General features: G+C 36.9%; 1 protein-coding gene across 1 annotated transcript; it reads left to right on the top strand.

Annotated features, from left to right (window-relative positions):
* The first annotated feature begins 2,907 nt into the window (after window positions 1-2,907).
* On the top strand, window positions 2,908-8,597 carry LOC306877688 (pyruvate dehydrogenase [acetyl-transferring]-phosphatase 1, mitochondrial-like). Its single transcript, XM_079429599.1, has 2 exons — window positions 2,908-3,416; window positions 5,148-8,597. The coding sequence occupies exon 2, from the start codon at window positions 5,175-5,177 to the stop codon at window positions 6,732-6,734; it is 1,560 nt and encodes a 519-aa protein (XP_079285725.1). The 5' UTR covers window positions 2,908-3,416; window positions 5,148-5,174; the 3' UTR covers window positions 6,735-8,597.
* The last annotated feature ends 10,271 nt before the right edge of the window (window positions 8,598-18,868 follow it).

Here is an 18,868-nt window from a genome sequence, read left to right as displayed (position 1 = left end):
TTAATTTCCACTGACTATGGGCAGGATTGCTTTCTAATTACTGATGGATTTCAGCTGGTGTCTTGGCTTTCCATGCCTTTTTGCACCTCCCTTTCTTAATGTGTTCAATACTTCTTCCCTGTGTCATTCCATTTTATTACACACAACTTAATTTCTGAACTTACTTACAAATAAAAGGAAGGCTAAGGAAGGTGGAAATGTATGGAACCACTTTAGAGAAAGTATAGTGTTTTAGATTCTTGGGAGTATATTTTGACACAAAACTAACGTGGAGGGAACACATAAAGTACACAGTGTATAAAGTGCTTAATGTAATGAGGTGTCTTGCAGGATTGGAATGGGGAGCAAGTTTTTCAGCTCTGAAATATATTTATATAGCAATAATAATGTCTAAATTAGATTATGGTTGTACTGTGTATAGGTCAGCAGCAAAATCTGTGTTAACTGAATTGGATGTTGTGCAGGCACGAGCTTTAAGAATATGTTTAGAGGCCAATCTGGACAATGGAAAATACAAAGGTGGACATAGAGCTTCTAATAATAAAAGGCAGCAGTGGGATTACAGATATAGTCAGTGAATATTATAGATATATGGACAATATGTACAAAATAGTATTCAAATTTTTACAGATGGATCAAAGGATTTACAAACAGAGGCAACGGGATCTGCTGTGTATATCCCTAGATGTCATGTGGGAGTAAACAAAAGAACATCTGATAGTTTAAGTGTGTATACAGTCGAGTTATATGCTATATTAATAGCATTAGAATGGATTGAACAATCTAGATTGGACAACGTTGTAATATGTAGTGATTCTGTATCATGAGTATACAGTCTGGTGTAACTAGAAACCAGCAGGAATTACTTTATGAAATTTGATTTACAAACTCAAGAATAAGTAGGCAAGGGAAAAATATTACATACATGTGGGTGCCAGCGCATGTTGACATCCAGGGAAATGAGAAAGTAGATAGACTGGCAAAAGAAACAATAAAAAAAGAACATGTTGACATCAAAATTAAATGATGAAAAATAGAAGGGAAGAGTTTAGTGTGGAAAAGAATAATGCAAAAATGGCAGCAGCTGTGGGATGATGAAATTAAAGGGAGACATCTGTACATGATAAAAAATATGATTGGTATGGAAAGTAAAAAGGGAAATAAAAGGAAGGAACAAGTTATAATAAATAGACTGAGGATTGGTCATTGCAAGCTAAACAAAACTCTTCATGTTATAGGAAAACATCCGTCAGGACTATGTGATAAATGTCAGGAGGAGGAAACAATTAAGCACATTTTTATATCATGTAAGAAATATATACAAGAAAGGCAAGACTTCAAGAATCAGCTACGGGAAATATGTATAGTAGAGTATAATGTTAAAAATATAGTAACGTGTGGAAATAATGACCAAGGACGGAGATATTTGTTTAGTTTTTTAAGGAGGACTGGACTGGAAGGACGAATTTCATCAATTGAATTAAGATATAGTAAGTCAAAGTGAGATTGTAGATGGCAGTAATGCAACACTATGGATGCCAACTTCCGTAAAACTCCAACGAAGAAGAGGAAGAAGAAGGGATGTATGCGAAATCGCCCCCTATATCCTCAGATAGTGCACTATTTGAGAGGACAGCCATTTTAAGTGGTGTTCGAAAGGATAGTGGATGTTCTCTAGTGCACTCATTCAATCCCACAATGCACCGCAAAAACGAGTGTAAAACTGATGTATACTCAACAGCTAGAGAATCCCCAGAATGCACTGTGAGAACAGCTGAATCACCCATTCATTCATGTTAGAAGCGCTCGTCCACGGCGTCATACAACACAGGTACAAAATGAATGGTAAATTGACTATTAGTAGTGATGGTGAAATGAAGCTTTTCAAAGCACCAAGGCTTTCCCCTCAAGTGTATTGTAACAAGGTTCATTACTCGAAGCTTTCCAACACTGCGCACACTATCGACATCTTGTGGTCAAAAGATGAAGGTGATGCATGCCCCAGATGGCCCATTATTATAATAATAATAATCATCATTATTTTATGAATATTGTTGATTGTTTCATGTAATAAATCACTTTCTGCTCTGAAACCCCCAAAAGCAATACAATAAAATTCTTCTGAAATAAAGTTTTTCTGCGTGGATGCAGTACACAATAGCTTATTAATGAAAGAATTAATACATGGGATAAATTAACTTGTACAGAAACTATTATTTTTATGAATGTGCTTTGATCAACACATGCAGCCTTATTCAAATAAGCTTTATCCTTATTCCTAAACCTATGGATTCATAGGCAAGGCTCATGTAGGCATATATAATCAAAAGAAAAGGACATTATTGTGGAATTGTGAAATGCTTGTGAACTGGTTAGTGAAAGTGCATGTTTAGCTCTAAAATTTCTCGACATGGAGGATGTGTTGTTATTATAAGGAGGATGTGTTGTTAGTATTATTCGTTATTATAAACAAATTAGGCACTCAACCTACAGAAGGAGGTCACATCTATTAATATTTTGAAATTATTTTCCTACATTATGTAGGCCTATTATTTAACATATTTTATTATACATCGAATAAGCATAAAATACACATGTAAATATTTATTCATATTATAGTTAATTATTATAATTCTTTATTATTTTTAAAATACCAATCTTACTACTACTAATAATAATAATAATTATTATTATTAGCTTATTTTATGTGTTGCTACAAGTTGAAAATGCTGCCAGACTTCCGAACGGCCTTTTTTCTTGGCTGGTTCCATGCTGACCATTCAAAAGAGCTCAGTCTCTGTTCCGAGGTGCTTGGCACGCGAAACCTGCGCAAGGGGTTCGAGCTATTTTTGAATCAGATTACGAAGCAGTCACGTGGTTGTACGCGAAAGTGAAGCTTCGGACGTCACTGATCACGTGGTTATGGCAAAACGAATCAAGCTCCGATACACTGCTTCACTGCCAGATGTTTCGTATTTTTGATACAAGCTTCGAAGCCTCGGCGCAGAACGTCACATCACTAACTATTAGGGTTTATACATAATTACCGTGACAGAGTTCAAGATAAATCCTTCAATCTTACTACTGGAGCTGCCCGTATCAAAAGATTATTAAACAGCAAGCAAACTATACAAAAGCGGCGGAAGGACTGCACTCAGTGTCCGAATTCACTCGTGTTCATTCACTCCTTCAAGTGAACTGTATGAGTGGACTAAATGTAGGGAATAGTGAATGAGGGTATAGGGGGTGATTTCGGATACACCTCTGATGACGTAGCAGCTATGTAAGTGGACCAATCATGTTGTCCGGTGGGAGGTGAACTAGGCTGGTCGGATGCGGGCGGGGTGAGTGCATATGAACTAATGTAGCCTTATCAAACATCGGCCGCAAACTCAGTTGTCCAGTAATATCCTCAGGTAAGAATATTTATCTTTTGTTTGGCTGTAATGGGTTGCGCATGCAGTTCGTACAACGATAATGTGCAAAGATGCAGCGTAATTTAGATGCATTAGCGTTTGATATTTGTCCACGTTACAGTCACGCAGTTTAGCAGGGGTTTGCTGTCCATCTCAATCACTTTTTTTCTCTCTTGAAATAAAGGGACATTTATACGATTACATTTCTCAGCGATGATATTATCTACTAAATTATGTTGCCAAGCCCAAATGTAAACAATATGGCAACTTAGTAGCAAGTATGTAGCCGATGCTGGATGATGTGGACGGGGCGTAGCACTCAACTGAGCTTTTCCCTTTTTTGCAGCTTTCGTTTTGTTGTGAAATTATAACTTAAAATCGTTCTAACATCTGATATAGTGTTTTTTTGGCATGATTCAAGTAACCCGTCTGGTAGTATGTTAGCTCCTTCGTTTGAACTGCGTGTAACAGAGCGCAAGAAGCCGTGACAGCACTTTAACCATCTGTATCCATTCTTGCGGAAATCTTAATTTGCGAGTACTCCACTGAAAACATTATACTAGATTTTTTTTTTTTTAAGGTAAGTGGTTGCAAACTATTTATTGTAGCTACGTTTAATAAAAAAAAATGTTGAAAGTCAGTCAACTAAATTAGTTTATTTTTTTAAAAATTGTAAATTCAATTAATTAATTATTTTTTTCAGTTTGTTTGCATAAGGGTGTTAATTTTTCCCATTGGGGAACCTCAAGTCAAAACAAAACGTAAAAAGTATATTATTGTTATGTAGCCTATTCTACAATAGCCTAAACATTTCAAATGGCGTTTTCGAACGCTTCAGCAACAACAAAAGTAGTAGTACTAGTTGTTCACCTAAGTAATAATTACATTACTGATCAGTTTCGACTGAATAAAATTATATATAATATATATATTATAATATATTTTAAACAAAAATATAATAAATTATATTTACTTTTACTTTTAGTCATTTAGCAGACGCTTTTATCCAAAGCGACTTACAAATAAGAAAAAGTAACTAAAACTAAAAGTCAAAACTCCGTAAATACTATATACACACATTTAAGAAAATAAAGAAATTAAATAAAATTGACAAATGCATACATAACGACATTTCAATACTAAACATTTAAATGAAAAAAAGAAGCTAAAAACAATTCAAAATATTCCTTTTTTTTTTTTTTTTTATTTACTTAGAAGAAAATAAGAACAACAACTTTAGTTTTGTGTTTAGACATCTATAAGATGACGACAGATGCCAAAAGACAATTTGGGTTGGGCAAAGATAATCACTGACAGAAATTCCTTTAAAAATGGGACTGACCTGAAGGGCAGGGAATAATTGCAATGTTCACTGGGTTGCAACAGTTTTGCTTTATGTAATGGGTAAATGTTACAAGGGACAGTAATAGGCCAGTGGGACACTCAATGTGTCCAATGCCAAGAATGTGGCAGCATGGGACTATAAATAGCCTTGGGACACTCTCCCATCCTGAATAGAATGGCGTTTACATGCCTTGACCTTATCCTTGTAGTAATCTTCTGATGATTTCAAATGTATAATTTACGGTCATTTGAAGTTACTTTTACATCAAGATCTTTACATTGTAAACCTGACTACTGATTTACTTTTATAGCTCTGTTTGAAATCTAGACAAATGTGAAATATGAATTTTATTGAACTTTTCAAATTGAGCTATGCTTTTCCTGCAGGTCCTTTGAGGGTAAGGTCAAATTATCATGGCTGCTACCTCCCAGGTGTTCAGGGTCATCCGTGGCAGGAGGTTTGGTCGGATCCTGGTACCAGCCGTAACATGCCAAAACTGCAGCCAGTCTCCTCATCTATGCATCAGTGCAACTCAGCCACACAGCTTTGAACAAAGATGGCGGCACCAGGTGCGGGGATACAGGACCTCACCTGCATGGCACACCTACTACTTGACCCCACCTCAGGTTAACAGCATTCTAAAAGCTAATGAGTACAGCTTTAAAGTTCCTGAGTTTGATGGCAAGAACCTCAGTTCGGTCATGGGCTTTGACAGCAACCAACTACCGGCAAATGCACCCATTGAGGATCGCCGAAGTGCAGCAACGTGCTTGCAAACCCGTGGCATGCTTTACGCTGTATTTGATGGCCATGCAGGCTGCGCATGTGCTCAGGCACTCACCGAGCGCCTCTTCTATTACATTGCTGTCTCATTACTGCCACATGAGACGCTGATGGAGCTGGAGAATGCGGTGGAGAGTGGACGACCTCTTCACCCGATACTGCAGTGGCACAAGCATCCCAATGACTACTTCAGCAAGGAAGCTTCACGGCTCTACTTCTCCAGCTTGCGCACATACTGGCAGGAACTGCTGGATCTGAGTGTTCCTGGGGAGCAGCCAGATGTTGCTGAAGCTCTTGTGACTGCCTTTAAAAGGTTGGACAATGACATATCCCTTGAAGCGCAGGTTGGCGACCCGAATGCGTTCTTGCACTACTGGGTGCTTCGTGTTGCATTCTCAGGCGCTACTGCATGTGTTGCACACATTGATGGTAACGAGCTGCATATTGCCAACACTGGAGATTGCCGTGCCGTCCTGGGCGTACAAGAACCTGATGGCTCTTTTTCTGCCCTCACGCTTACCAACGACCACAATGCGCAGAATGAATCTGAGATGAAGCGCGTGCGGTCTGAGCACCCACTTTCTGAGGCCAAGAGTGTGGTGAAGCAGGATCGCCTGTTGGGGTTACTCATGCCGTTTCGCGCCTTTGGAGATGTTAAATTCAAGTGGAGCACTGAACTGCAGCGACGTGTTCTTGAGTCTGGACCGGACCAGCTCCATGAGAATGAGCACGCCAAGTTCTTCCCACCCAACTATCACACACCACCCTACCTCACGGCGGAACCGGAAGTGACCCGACACCGCCTTCGTCCACAGGATCGTTTCCTGGTGCTGGGTTCAGACGGGCTGTGGGAAACGCTACACAGGCAGGAGGTGGTGAGGATTGTGGGTGAACATCTCACTGGAGTGCACCAGCAGCAGCCAGTCAGTGTTGGTGGCTATAAGGTGACCTTGGGTCAGATGCAGGGATTGTTGCAGGAGAGGAAGGCTCGCATCTCCTCCACCTTCGAGGACCAGAATGCTGCTACGCATCTGATTCGGCACGCGGTGGGGAATAATGAGTTTGGAATGGTGGACCATGAGAGGTTGTCAAAGATGTTAAGCTTGCCAGAGGAATTAGCCCGCATGTATAGGGATGATATCACAATCATTATAGTGCAGTTTAACCCACACGTCATTGGCGGACAGTAGAAGCAGACACATTCTTTCTTTCACATGCTCTGTTACACATATCATCAATTCTTATCTTACGCACAATCTCATCACTGCATTATCAGTAATATCAGCACAGTGAAATGTTACTTAAACTAGTGGAATGTATTACTCGAGTGTATTATTTTTTTTATTTTAATATCTTCATGGCAGCTGCCTTTGAAATTAATTCTAATATTCAATAGGTGAGCGGTGTTGATTCTCAGTGTTATATGTGGAATTAAACCAAACAGAAAAAATTATGCTAAGATCACCCTAGACCTACTATCACTATTAAACCATCAAGACTGGAAATGTACTAATGTAGGTTCAGCAGATTTTGCACTGAGGAGAGACTTTACATAGTGCTTGTTTTATGCCAAAATTTGCTTTTATGTTGTGTGCTTTTAATTTTTGAATGAACGAAAAAGGAAAGTAAAGCAAAGGTCATTTAAAATATTGAGTGAGAAAGAATGAGGATAGAAAGCAAAATAGATCCAGATATGTACTTTTAAGTTGGAGTGCTCTGTAACTGTTGAATGAGAAGGACAATACACCCAAAAGTGTAAATTCTGTTATTTACTCCCGCTCATGTACGTCTAAACCTGCATGATTTTGTTCAAAAAACAAGATATTTTGAAAAATGTCCCAGTGACTGAAAATCAGTCTTATTTTTGGACCCTGTTTGCTTTCATTTTACAGTTACTAATTATGCCTTTTTTGTGTCCTGAGTGCAGGTTTAGAACAACATGGGGGTGAGTAAATGATCAAAGAATTAAAATTTTTGAGTTAACGATCTATTTAATGTTTTATGTAGGTTCTAAAGAACCAAAAGAGTTGCTAATGCCACTAATTATCCAGGGACATGAAAGCAGCAGTGTGTTTTTCAGAATTTTCTTGCAAAGTATTTTAGTACCATCTATATTCTATCTTTATTTGACTAAGTTCTTCTTTTTGTTCAGCATGCCTTTAGATAGTTTTTTATGAAGCATGTCTTGGAGTTCAAGTGTCATCAAAACATGGTTTGCGCAATCGAAATCCTGATAAAGAGGTCTGCGTTATTATTCTTTTACCTGTACATGGAATCAGAATTTGAGTACATGGTTTGCAGTAAGGCAGAAGTTCCTTAATTGACACATTTGACGTGTAAAATGTAATTAAAGACTGAACTGCTACTGCACAAAAGAGATTCTCCGTTACTTAACTTTCATACCTCAGTCCATTCTGATAGTGATCTTTTATTTATAATGCTGCTGGCCATTGCTGAAATTCCTGTTTGGTTTTCTGATGTGTGGATGTGTGCTGAATTTCTGAAAGGTATTTAAGGAAAATATTAGGTTAATGACACAAACCAGATATGCTTTCACTTTTTGTTTGCACGACAATGGGGAAATGTGAACCTGAAGGGTTTTTTAATTAAGTTTCCAAAGTAATTCATTTGGTTTCTAAGTATTTTTCCAGGTGTCACAACATTACCGGCCACAAGGTAGAGATTAGAATTTGAGTTCAATGTCTTTTTCTTTTTTTTTGGTCCGAGGGTTATTGAACAAGGTTAAAACCACAAGTTTGTGATTATGCTTTCTTGCCTGTTTTCATTATGTTCTCCACTCTTGCACAAGAACACAGCTGATTATACCACATGAAATGTTTTGAATGAGTCAATTAATGTAATACTGTAATAGTTATAGGTTTGCTGAAGTGTAAATAGACTACTCTTACTTGCTAAGTTTGAAATGTTTAGTATATTTAACAATATATTGTCAAATGTATTTAACATTACTTTGTGCTGGTGCATGAGCATGACTTCTGCAAGTACTCTTGCCTTTTGTATTTCAAATGTTTTAATAAAAATGTAACCAAGTAAGTATTGTCCAAATTTTTTATTCTGTTGAAATGAATGCATGCAGTGTAAGGTTTTCTAAGTTTTTAAACGGAGCAATCCAGTCTAGCAGACCTAAACAGATCAAGGTGACTTTTGTTGCCAGAAGCTGCATTTCATTCTAGGAATGCACATTTATTTTGTAAGAATAAGTGAACTTCAGGTGTCTTTGGAATACTGCCCAAACAGAGCTTTGGGTTCAGGGACAAGGGGTCAAATCATCATGGTGTCAGATCACAGTCTCTGATTTGGCAAACTGTAAGTAGGTCAGTCTATCATAAGCCTCTATTCATGACATGGCAATTATGACAATTTAAATGTCAAGAGTTCAGCGGTTCAGGACATGCATATCTGCAGTTTCAAAGTAAATGTTATGTAGCCTATGGGCCTGACTTACAAGTGTAATGTTCTTGCCAAACACCCACAGCCAGATTGTTCATTATCCTGACAATACCATTTAAAAATCTGGGGTCTGGAAGATTTTTTTTTATGTTTTTGAAAGAAGACTCTTATGCTCACCGAGACTACTGAATTTTTAGAAGCCATCATTTCAGTCTTCAGTGGCACACGATTCTTCAGAAATCATTCTAATATGCTGCTCAAGAAATATATTAACAATGTTGAAAACTGCTTAATATTTTTTGAAAAAGCATGACACATTTCAAGATCAAAAGAACAGCATTTATTTGAAAGAGAAATATTTTGTAACTTTTGACTAATTGAATGCATCCTTAAACGTAAAAAAAAAAAAAACTGACCCCAAACTTTTGAACAGTGGTACTGTATACTTTATTCAAGACAAGACTTAATATGCAATACTCACTGTTCTAAAATATCTTGCAGGGGTCCTTTCTCCATCTCTTCCTCCACCAAGAGGTCCTTACCCAAATAACAGTAAACAATCCTTCTGTCACTGACAGACACTGGAAGAAGTGTGTTTGCATTTACAAAACTAATAAACATATCCAAATAGTTGCAGACACAGCCTGGATTCTCGTAACATTAGAAATCGCGGGAATTAATTCAGCACAAAAGAAGTAAATAAAGAAAGTTTTAATTGTGAATCCAATTCTCCACCTGGGGGCGCCAATCGTCAACAAACACAAATGGCTGGTACAACCATGAAGTATCAAATCACGTGAAATAGCACTACAGCTTGAAAGACAACAAACTTTCTCTCCAAATAAACTTTATATCTGTAATATAATGCATGTGGTATAAAGCCTACTGCCTAATGTGTGCGTTAATTATCTGCGTGTGGCGACTGAGATGATGATTGACTGATCTACGTGAATAGTTGACGCATTTCTTGCTTATTTTACTGTATAAATATTGGTTTTATCTGCAAAAAAAACACACCAGAGAGTGTATAAAGGACTTTGAACAAACTCCAATATGCCATGAAAGTTTGACTCATCCAGCTCTGGATACATGAACGTCCTCGCCTATAAGGCTGGTCAAATATCTCTTTTTTTTCTTCTTCTTTCTGTGTGCTATATTTACTTGTGTTGTGTTTTTGGAGCTGCCTGTAACAACAGATTTCATTATTTAGTTTAATATTTCTTCACTGTTTTTTTCCAGGACAGTGGCCAGATTGACTAGGGTGAGAGTGTTTTTACTGTAAGCATGATGATTCATTCCCACACCAGACATCCTCCTCCACTCAACAGCCAGAAAAACTCGTCAGCTCCACTGACTCATTCTATCAATCAGAACTGGTCATTTGGATATTTAGCTATTTAAATCCACTGATATTTAAATATTATAAGCTTTCGTTATTGAAGCGGTAATAGATTCACTTCATATACAGTGCCTATAAAAAGTCTTCATACCCCTTAGTTTTTTCACATTTTGTAATGTTGCTGCCTTATGTTGAACTGCTTTGAATTCCTTTTTTTCCCCCACATCAATCTATACTCTATACACCATAATGGCAAAGCAAAAAATTGGTTTTTAACATCTTTGCAGATTTATTAAAATAAAAAACTGAAATGATTCCATTGCATAAGTACTCATATCCTTATCTGGGACAGTTGAAATTTAGCTCAGGAGCATTCATATTGCTTGTAGGTGTTACTGCACTTTGAGTGAAGTTAACCTGTGGCAAATTCAATTGAATGTGTATGATTTGGAAAGGCACACATGTCTTAATAAAAGGTTTAACAGCTGAAAATGCATATCAGAGCAAAAACCAAGCCCTGAGGTCAAACAAACTGCCTGTAGAGCTCAGAGACAGGATTGCATCAAGCCACACATCTGGGGAAGAATTCAGAAAAACATTCTGCTGCATTGAAGTTTCTGTTACCCATAATGGAAGAAGTTCGGAACAACCAGGACTCTTCTTAGAGCTGGCCTCCTGGCCAAACTGAGCAACTGATGGAGAAGGGCTTTGGTGGTGACCAAGAAGCTGATGGTCACTCTAGTTGAGCTCCATGATCATATGTGGAGATAGGAGAAGCCTAGAGAATGACAAACATCACTGCAACACCACGGCTTTATGGAGGTGTGGCCAGACTCAATCCTCTCCACAGTGAAGACACATGAAACTTGGAATTTGCAGAAAATCACCTAAAGGGCCCTCAGACTCTGAGAAACAAGATTCTCTGGTTTGATGAACCTCAATTCAGTTAGAAGGAAACCAGGCACTGCTCATCACCTGCAGAGCACCATAACAAAAGTAAAGTTTGCTGGTAGCAGCCTCATGCTATGGGGCTGTTTTTCAGCGGCATGGACCGAGGGACTCGTCAGAGTAGAAGAAAAGCTCAATGCAACAAAATACTGAGACAGCCGTAATGAAAACCCACTCCAGAGCATTCAGAACCTCAGACTGGGCAGAAGGTTTGCCTTCCAACAGGACAATGACCCTAAGCACATAGCAAGAGTGGCTTATAGACAGCTCTGTTGATGTCCTTGAGTGGACCAGCCACAGCCTGGGCTTGAATGCAATCAAATATTTCTGGAGAAACCTGAAAATGTGCGTCTGCCCCCATCCAACCTGACAGAGCTTCAGACGTGAAGAGATGAGGAGAAGAATGGCAGATAATTGCCAAATTCTGATGTGTAAAGCTTGTTGTATCATACCCAAAAAGACTTGAGGCTGTAAAGGTGCTTCGGCTAAGTACTGAGTTAAGGGTATGAAGACTTATGCAATGTACTTATTTAATTTTTTTTTTTTTTTATTAATTTAAGTTGTGACAATTCTGTTTTTGCTTTGTCATTATGGTGTATGGAGTGCAGATTAATGTGGAAAAAAAGTAATTCAAAGCAGTATAACCCTAGTGAAAAAATAGTATACTTAAGTACAATTTATTCGTATACTAATATATTTGTGGCACACTATAAATTGGTAGGCCTATACTTAAAGTCTGCTAAATCGGAACAACTAATTGTGTACTAAATGTATTTTAGTTGTGCAAAAGCAGTGCTGAAGTTCAACTAAAGTTGTAATAAATATACTTGTTTGTGCTAAAGTGGAACTATTCCAAGTATACTTAAGTACACTTTAAATATCCACTCTTTTATTTAATTTTTGAAATGCAGAATTCGTTCAGCATAAACTTCAAATATATTTTGGTGGCATTACAATTGCAATAAAATTACACTGTAAGAGTGTTGAACATACATTAATATTATACTAATAACAAACTGAGGTCATACTATCAATTACTTTTAGTGACTTTAAAATGCATTGCCAGTGTATTCCAAGTAAACTTGAAGTGTGCTAATGGCACAATTATTGTGCTTCTAATGCAATAAATTAATCTTTATAAACAACAGCACAGCTCAAGATATTGCCTTTTACTAACACCCCCAGCATTCAAGCCAACTCAATTATCCATTTTGACCCATACAATGTATTTTTGGCTAATGCTACAAATATACCTGTGCTATGACTGGTTTTGTGCTCCAGGGTCACATATGTAAAGCTGCTTTGCAACCATCAAAATTGTGAAAAGCACTATTTTAAGTGTGGTTAAATAATTGAAAAGGTAAAATTCATAACTATACAAAGTACTGCATCATTATGAATTATTATTATAATTATTTGCAACTCAAAACATTTCTTTATATCAAAACTATTTTTATACTCAAGTAGAACTGAAATACAGTGTATTGTATTGTACCTTTAATCATAACAAGTCAACAGAGGATTCAACTAAAATAAATTACTGAAGTATTACTTCAATATTTAACAAATTAAATAGTTTTATTTGCAAATCCCCCATTGCTACATTTGTGCTGTCGGCAAAAGTTGTGTTTGGAAACCCTTACAGCACCTGTTAGCAGAAACATACTGGATGTTTCAATTCATACCTCACATTTTCTTTGGTTTGCCCAAAAAGAAAGTCTTAAAAAAAAAAAAAAAATTACACAGCATCATCTTAAAATAATTTAATCATTCTCAGATCTGAAATACATGGTGAGACTTGTGTCTATCGCTGTAATGAGTTTCTAGACTCTAAAGGTTTCTTCTGAAAAATGTGCCAAATTTGCAACACAGATTCCCAATAGTGTGCACTCTACCGAGCTCAGATGTTTAGCAAAAGTACAGCAAACCTGATTGCTGGTGAAGTTCCGAGCTCATGAAAGTATAAGGTGAGGAGAGACTGACTTATCAAGGCCCCTTCACTGAACATACTGAAGCCTATAGTTAAGCCGATGTTAAACTCACATTATTAAAATACTTCAAGACACTTTTAAGGGGTGAAGGAACAAGCAAATATCAATACACAGAATGTGATATTGTCACTTCTGCCATAGTCTTATAGGTGAGAACTCATACAGCGGCCTTGTTTACTTAAATCATATGACAACATACAATACAAACAATCCCCACAGACATACATTATATGGCTTTCATACAGCTACAGGATCATGAGATGAGTTGTTTCATTCATTCCTTATCGACACTAGTTATTGGACTGAGTGAGCATGTACATGTCATTGGGGTTATAAAGTGGTGTCCTCTTTCAAAGGTTCCGTCCAGTTAGTTTATATGAGTATGTGTGTGTGAAAAGTTTTTAACAAAATTTTAACAAGTTTCAAACATGTTGTAGATGGAATTAAGAACCTAGCCAGTGTACTTTCTTAAAGATGAATATATATATATATATATATATATATATATATATATATATATATATATATATATCATCCTTCCCCAAATGCATTTGTAAAAAGTATAGTATTTTACAAATTAATTGTAGTGCACTAAGGTTGTGCTTGATGAAAGCATGAAATAACTACATTTAGATTTTATTTTCATTTTTGGATGAACTATCCCTTTAATTTTATAAATAGCTTTAATGTAGCCTAATGAATCTTAAAATATTACATTTTACATTATCATAGTTCTTCGTTTTAGATTTTTCAAAATCCTTAAACTTACATATTTCCAGGTTTAAATTACAGTGGTGTGAAAAAGTGTTGGCCCCCTTCCTAATTTTTTTTATTGTATTGCATGTCTGTCACACTTTAATGTTTCAGATCATCAAACAAATTTAAATATTAATCAAAGATAACACAAGTAAACACAACATGAAGTTTTTAAATTAAGGGGGGGTTTTTATGAAGGGAAAGCAAAATCCAAACCCACATGGCCCTGTGTGAAAAAGTGCTTGCCCCCCCCCCCCCCCCCCCCCCCCCAGCCACACCCAGGCCTCACAATCAAGAAATCACTTAAATAGGACCTGCCTGGCAAAGTGAAGTAGACCAAAAGATCCTCAAAAGCTACACATCATGTTGAGATCCAAATAAATTCAAGAACAAATGAGAAAGAAAGTAATTGAGATCTATCAGTCTGGAAAAGGTTATAAAGCCATTTCTAAAGCTTTGGGACTCCAGCGAACCACAGTGAGAGCCATTATCTACAAATGGCGAAAACATGGAACAGTGGTGAACCTTCCCAGGAGTGGCCAGCCGGCCGACCAAAATTACCCCAAGAGCGCAGCGACGACTCTTCCAAGAGGTCACAAAAGATCCCACAACAACATCTAAAGAACTGCAGGCCTCACTTGCCTCAGTTAAGGTCAGTGCTCATGACTCCACCATAAGAAAGAGACTGGGCAAAAATGGCCTGCTCGTCTCAGTTTTGCCAGAAAACATCTTGATGATCCCCAAGACTTTTGGGAAAATACTCTGTGGACAGACGAGACAAAAGTTGAACTTTTTGGAAGGTGTTTGTCCCATTACATCTGGTTTAAAGTAACACAGCATTTCAGAAAAAGAACATCATACCAACAGTCAAATATGGTGATGGTAGTGTGATGGTCTGGGGCTGTTTTGCTGCTTCAGGACCTGGAAGACTTGCTGTGATAAATGGAACCATGAATTCAGCTGTCTACCAAAAAATCCTGAAGGACAATGTCCGGCCATCTGTTCGTGACCTCAAGCTGAAGCGAACTTGGGTTCTGCAACAGATCCAAAACACACCAGCAAATCCACCTCTGAATGGCTGAAGAAAAACAAAATGAAGACTTTGGAGTGGCCTAGTCAAAGTCCTGACCTGAATCCTATTGAGATACTGTGGCATGACCTTAAAAAGGCAGTTCATGCTCGAAAAAACCCTCCAATGTGGCTGAATTACAACAATTCTGCCAAGATGATTGGGCTAAAATTCCTCCACAGCGCTGTAATAGAATCATTGCAAGTTATCGCAAACGCTTGATTGCAATTGTTGCTGCTAAGGGTGGCCCAACCAGTTATTAGGTTTTGGGGGCAAGCACTTTTTCACACAGGGCCATGTTGGTTTGGATTTAGTTTTCCCTTCATAATAAAAAACTTCATTCAAAAACTGCATGTTGTGTTTACTTGTGTTATCTTTGATTAATATTTAAATTTGTTTGATGATCTGAAACATTAAAATGTGACAAACATGCAAAAAAAATTAAAATCAGGAAGGGGGCCAACACTTTTTCACACCACTGTATATGTCGGGCCCCACTGGAGATGACTTTTAGCAGTACTATTGTCATTCACACTGGTATTCACTTTAAGAAATTTGTAGCCTGTTTAAAAAAAGCAGTGCACTTGCTTTCATTAGTTTCTATTTAGACTTACCTATTCTCTTGCAGAGGCAAATATTTAAATCTAGTTTGAGCGACGAATGGAGCTCAAGCGTAGTTCTGGCAGACCACGGCGTGACTGCAGCATCAGCTGATTGTAACTCCTCCCACTACATTTAATAAGATATATAAGATCATCCGTACTCACACTTGCCATTGTCTGTCGCACAGACATGCATTCCATCCCCAACTCCTCCTCATGCAGATCCATGATCACTTAACTGCTCGCCCACGGAGATATATCGCCTATCCTGCTCATGTTGCTCAATAGTTCAATATTATCCACAGTACGATGTTACTCTACTTTGTGTATATTACTGTGCATATTAAAATATCTGGCAATTGCTTAGGATTCAGGGGGTGTTCAAACCTCAGCGAGGTTTGCCTGTGGATAGCTCAGAACTGAACCCTTCAGAGCGAAGCCTGCCGCCAAACATAAAGTTCAGGACCTCTACAATATTCTTACATCGAACAGAGTGGTCCTGACTGAATTAAAATATTCTGGGGCCTATAATTAATTTGATAACTCCATTAATTGCAGAGTGATTCAGAGTGAACCATAGATGGTTGTATTGCTCTAAGCAGATGAAGGAAACGTGCTCTTGCTGCACATTGAGTTCTCTGTAAGCCTCTGGATGAACATGTGCGGATGGGGTGCTCTGTTGTGCTGGGCTACAGATGAACGATTCAGTTGACACTGTTATGATTTTAATGTATTCTCAGTTTGGCTCTGCATCTCATAACAGTTTGTTTGGTTTATGTTTTGGCAGAGGGTCCAAACTGCCTAAAAGATCCATGCATGTGGTATAAAAAAAAGGATTTATCTCCCATGTTCTGTTTCGATGATTTTGGCTGTTACCATGACAACACATGTTGCGTGGGAGAGACAGAGTCAGAGGTTGAGGAATGATCAGATGGCTAGACAAAAACGATCAGGGGAACTAGACAGACATCTACCTACCACTCCCTCATTCATCCATCCGTCCATTTTTCAGTCATGGGCAAGGTCAAGAGAGGAGCGATGCTCATCTGTCAATCCATCTGATCAACTTTTTCTCTGTTAGCTTGTGGAAAATCCAGTGAAGTCTATCTTGACAACAGCACACCAAGTGGTGGTAAGCATATAAAAGAAGAAGTAAAGTTATATTAAATTGAATTGTGTTGTTATTGTAAATTGAATGAATTGAATTTCACTGTCACGGTTAATCGTTAAGTAAGTTTTGCGGACCCGCTGTGTGACCAATCAGAATCAATTTTAAAATGTGAATTAAATCCAACTTTCTCACTGTACCTGAACGTGTTTATTGAAATAATTTGGCTTGCTAAAGATTAAAAATACTTTGTTTCGCGTCCTAAAGCTTAAAACATTATATATTTTCTAATTTTATCATGCTTTTTCTTAGTTCCCCAAGTTGATAACGTAAACACACAACTCTACACAACTGATTGTCACCCTTACATCAGGGTGCAAGAAGATAAATAGCACTGTGTGTGTCCAAGAATGGACATAGAACCCCCATCGGATGAGATCTGGCTAATATCAAACAAAAGGTATAACCATGTTTTTTTACTATTACCCTGTGACATGCTCCACAGAACCCCCAACTCAAACTTTCTTAGTCAGTGCACTCTCCTCTTGTTTTTGTGTGTTTGTTATGGAACGTTGCTTAGAGACTGAAGAATATGAAAGTAATAGATCAGCATGAAGACACACAGACTAGTGATACAGACTGAGAATTAATGAGAGGGAGTTTTAGGCATCTCTAGTTTGTTTGATTTGTCTCTGGTATTTCATATTCTCTTCTTGACAGTAACATCTGTCTCTTTCAAGATCTGCAATCTATGACAAAACTTTATAGAAACACAAGACATACAATTATATAAGAATTATGTAAGAAGCAATAAACAAGTCTTTACTCATTACAATTATTTCTCTTCAAAAAAATATCCTTAATGCTCAAAATCTATTTCTTGTGTTATCTTGTTAGCTAGTCTGTTTATGGTTGTATATGTTATTGTTAATAGTAATATACTTTACATACTAACATGTTTAAATGTGGGAAGTTGTAGGAAATGTGAATATATATATCTATATATATAGTGCTGTCAAACGATTAATCGTGATTAATCGCATCCGAAATAAAAGTTTTTGTTTACATGAAATATGTGTACTGTGTATATTTCTTATATGTAAATATACATACATACAGTATATATTTGGAAAATATTTACATGTATTTACATGTCTATGTTTATATTCATATCAATTATATTATAAATAAATATATTTAATATATAAACATAACATATTTTTCTGAAATGTATACATGTATGCGTGTGTATTTATATATACATAGTAATTATACACAGCACACATACATATATTATGTAAATAAAAACTTATATTTTGTTGGTCTAACATGATTACCTATGGGCTCATTCTCTTGCACCTCAAACACAGCTTCATCACACACATCATTCACATCCTCCACCTGCACATGAATCTCCATGGGTTTTTCCAGCTCAACACCCTGTTCATCTTCTGCCAAGACCACTTAAGTGTACTAAAACACACACACACTCACACACACACACACACACATACATGTCATATCGTATATTAATCGTTTGACAGCACTAACATATATATATATATAAATATAAAATAAAAAAAACAATATCTGGGTCAAAGTAGAACTTTATTTACAGAATGAACGATTTTGGTTTTCTACATCTCAAATAGGCAAAAGTGTTTTTGTCATTCTGTGATTTTTGTGCCTTCAGAACTGAAGGGCATTACAGAGAACCTGACCCTAGGAGAAAGGTCAAAAACAAAAAATATCACATGGAAAGATTTTTTTACACATTTTAGTTGATTCTTGGACAATGGGGAATAAATATAAGATTTACATTTTTATAGGTTTTAACCATATGAAATATGACAACATACTGTATACAACATACTGTACTAAAAATATACCACAAAGATGTTTAAAATTCCAAGAAAACACTGGGGGGCAATAGATATATTTTTTAAACTGGGGAGAAAAAAATCTAAATTTAAGTAAAATATTTATAGTATTTAAATATAAATTATATATCGGCCAGGCCACATGGTGAATAAGTTACTGTTAAAACTGCGCAAATCTTGAACATGAATATTTAATGTTAATAAAAATTGTGTTATAAAA

This window comes from Barbus barbus, assembly GCF_936440315.1.
Source record: "Barbus barbus genome assembly, chromosome: 12".
Lineage (NCBI taxonomy): Eukaryota > Metazoa > Chordata > Actinopteri > Cypriniformes > Cyprinidae > Barbus > Barbus barbus.
This window is presented reverse-complemented; position numbering and strand designations above follow the sequence as displayed.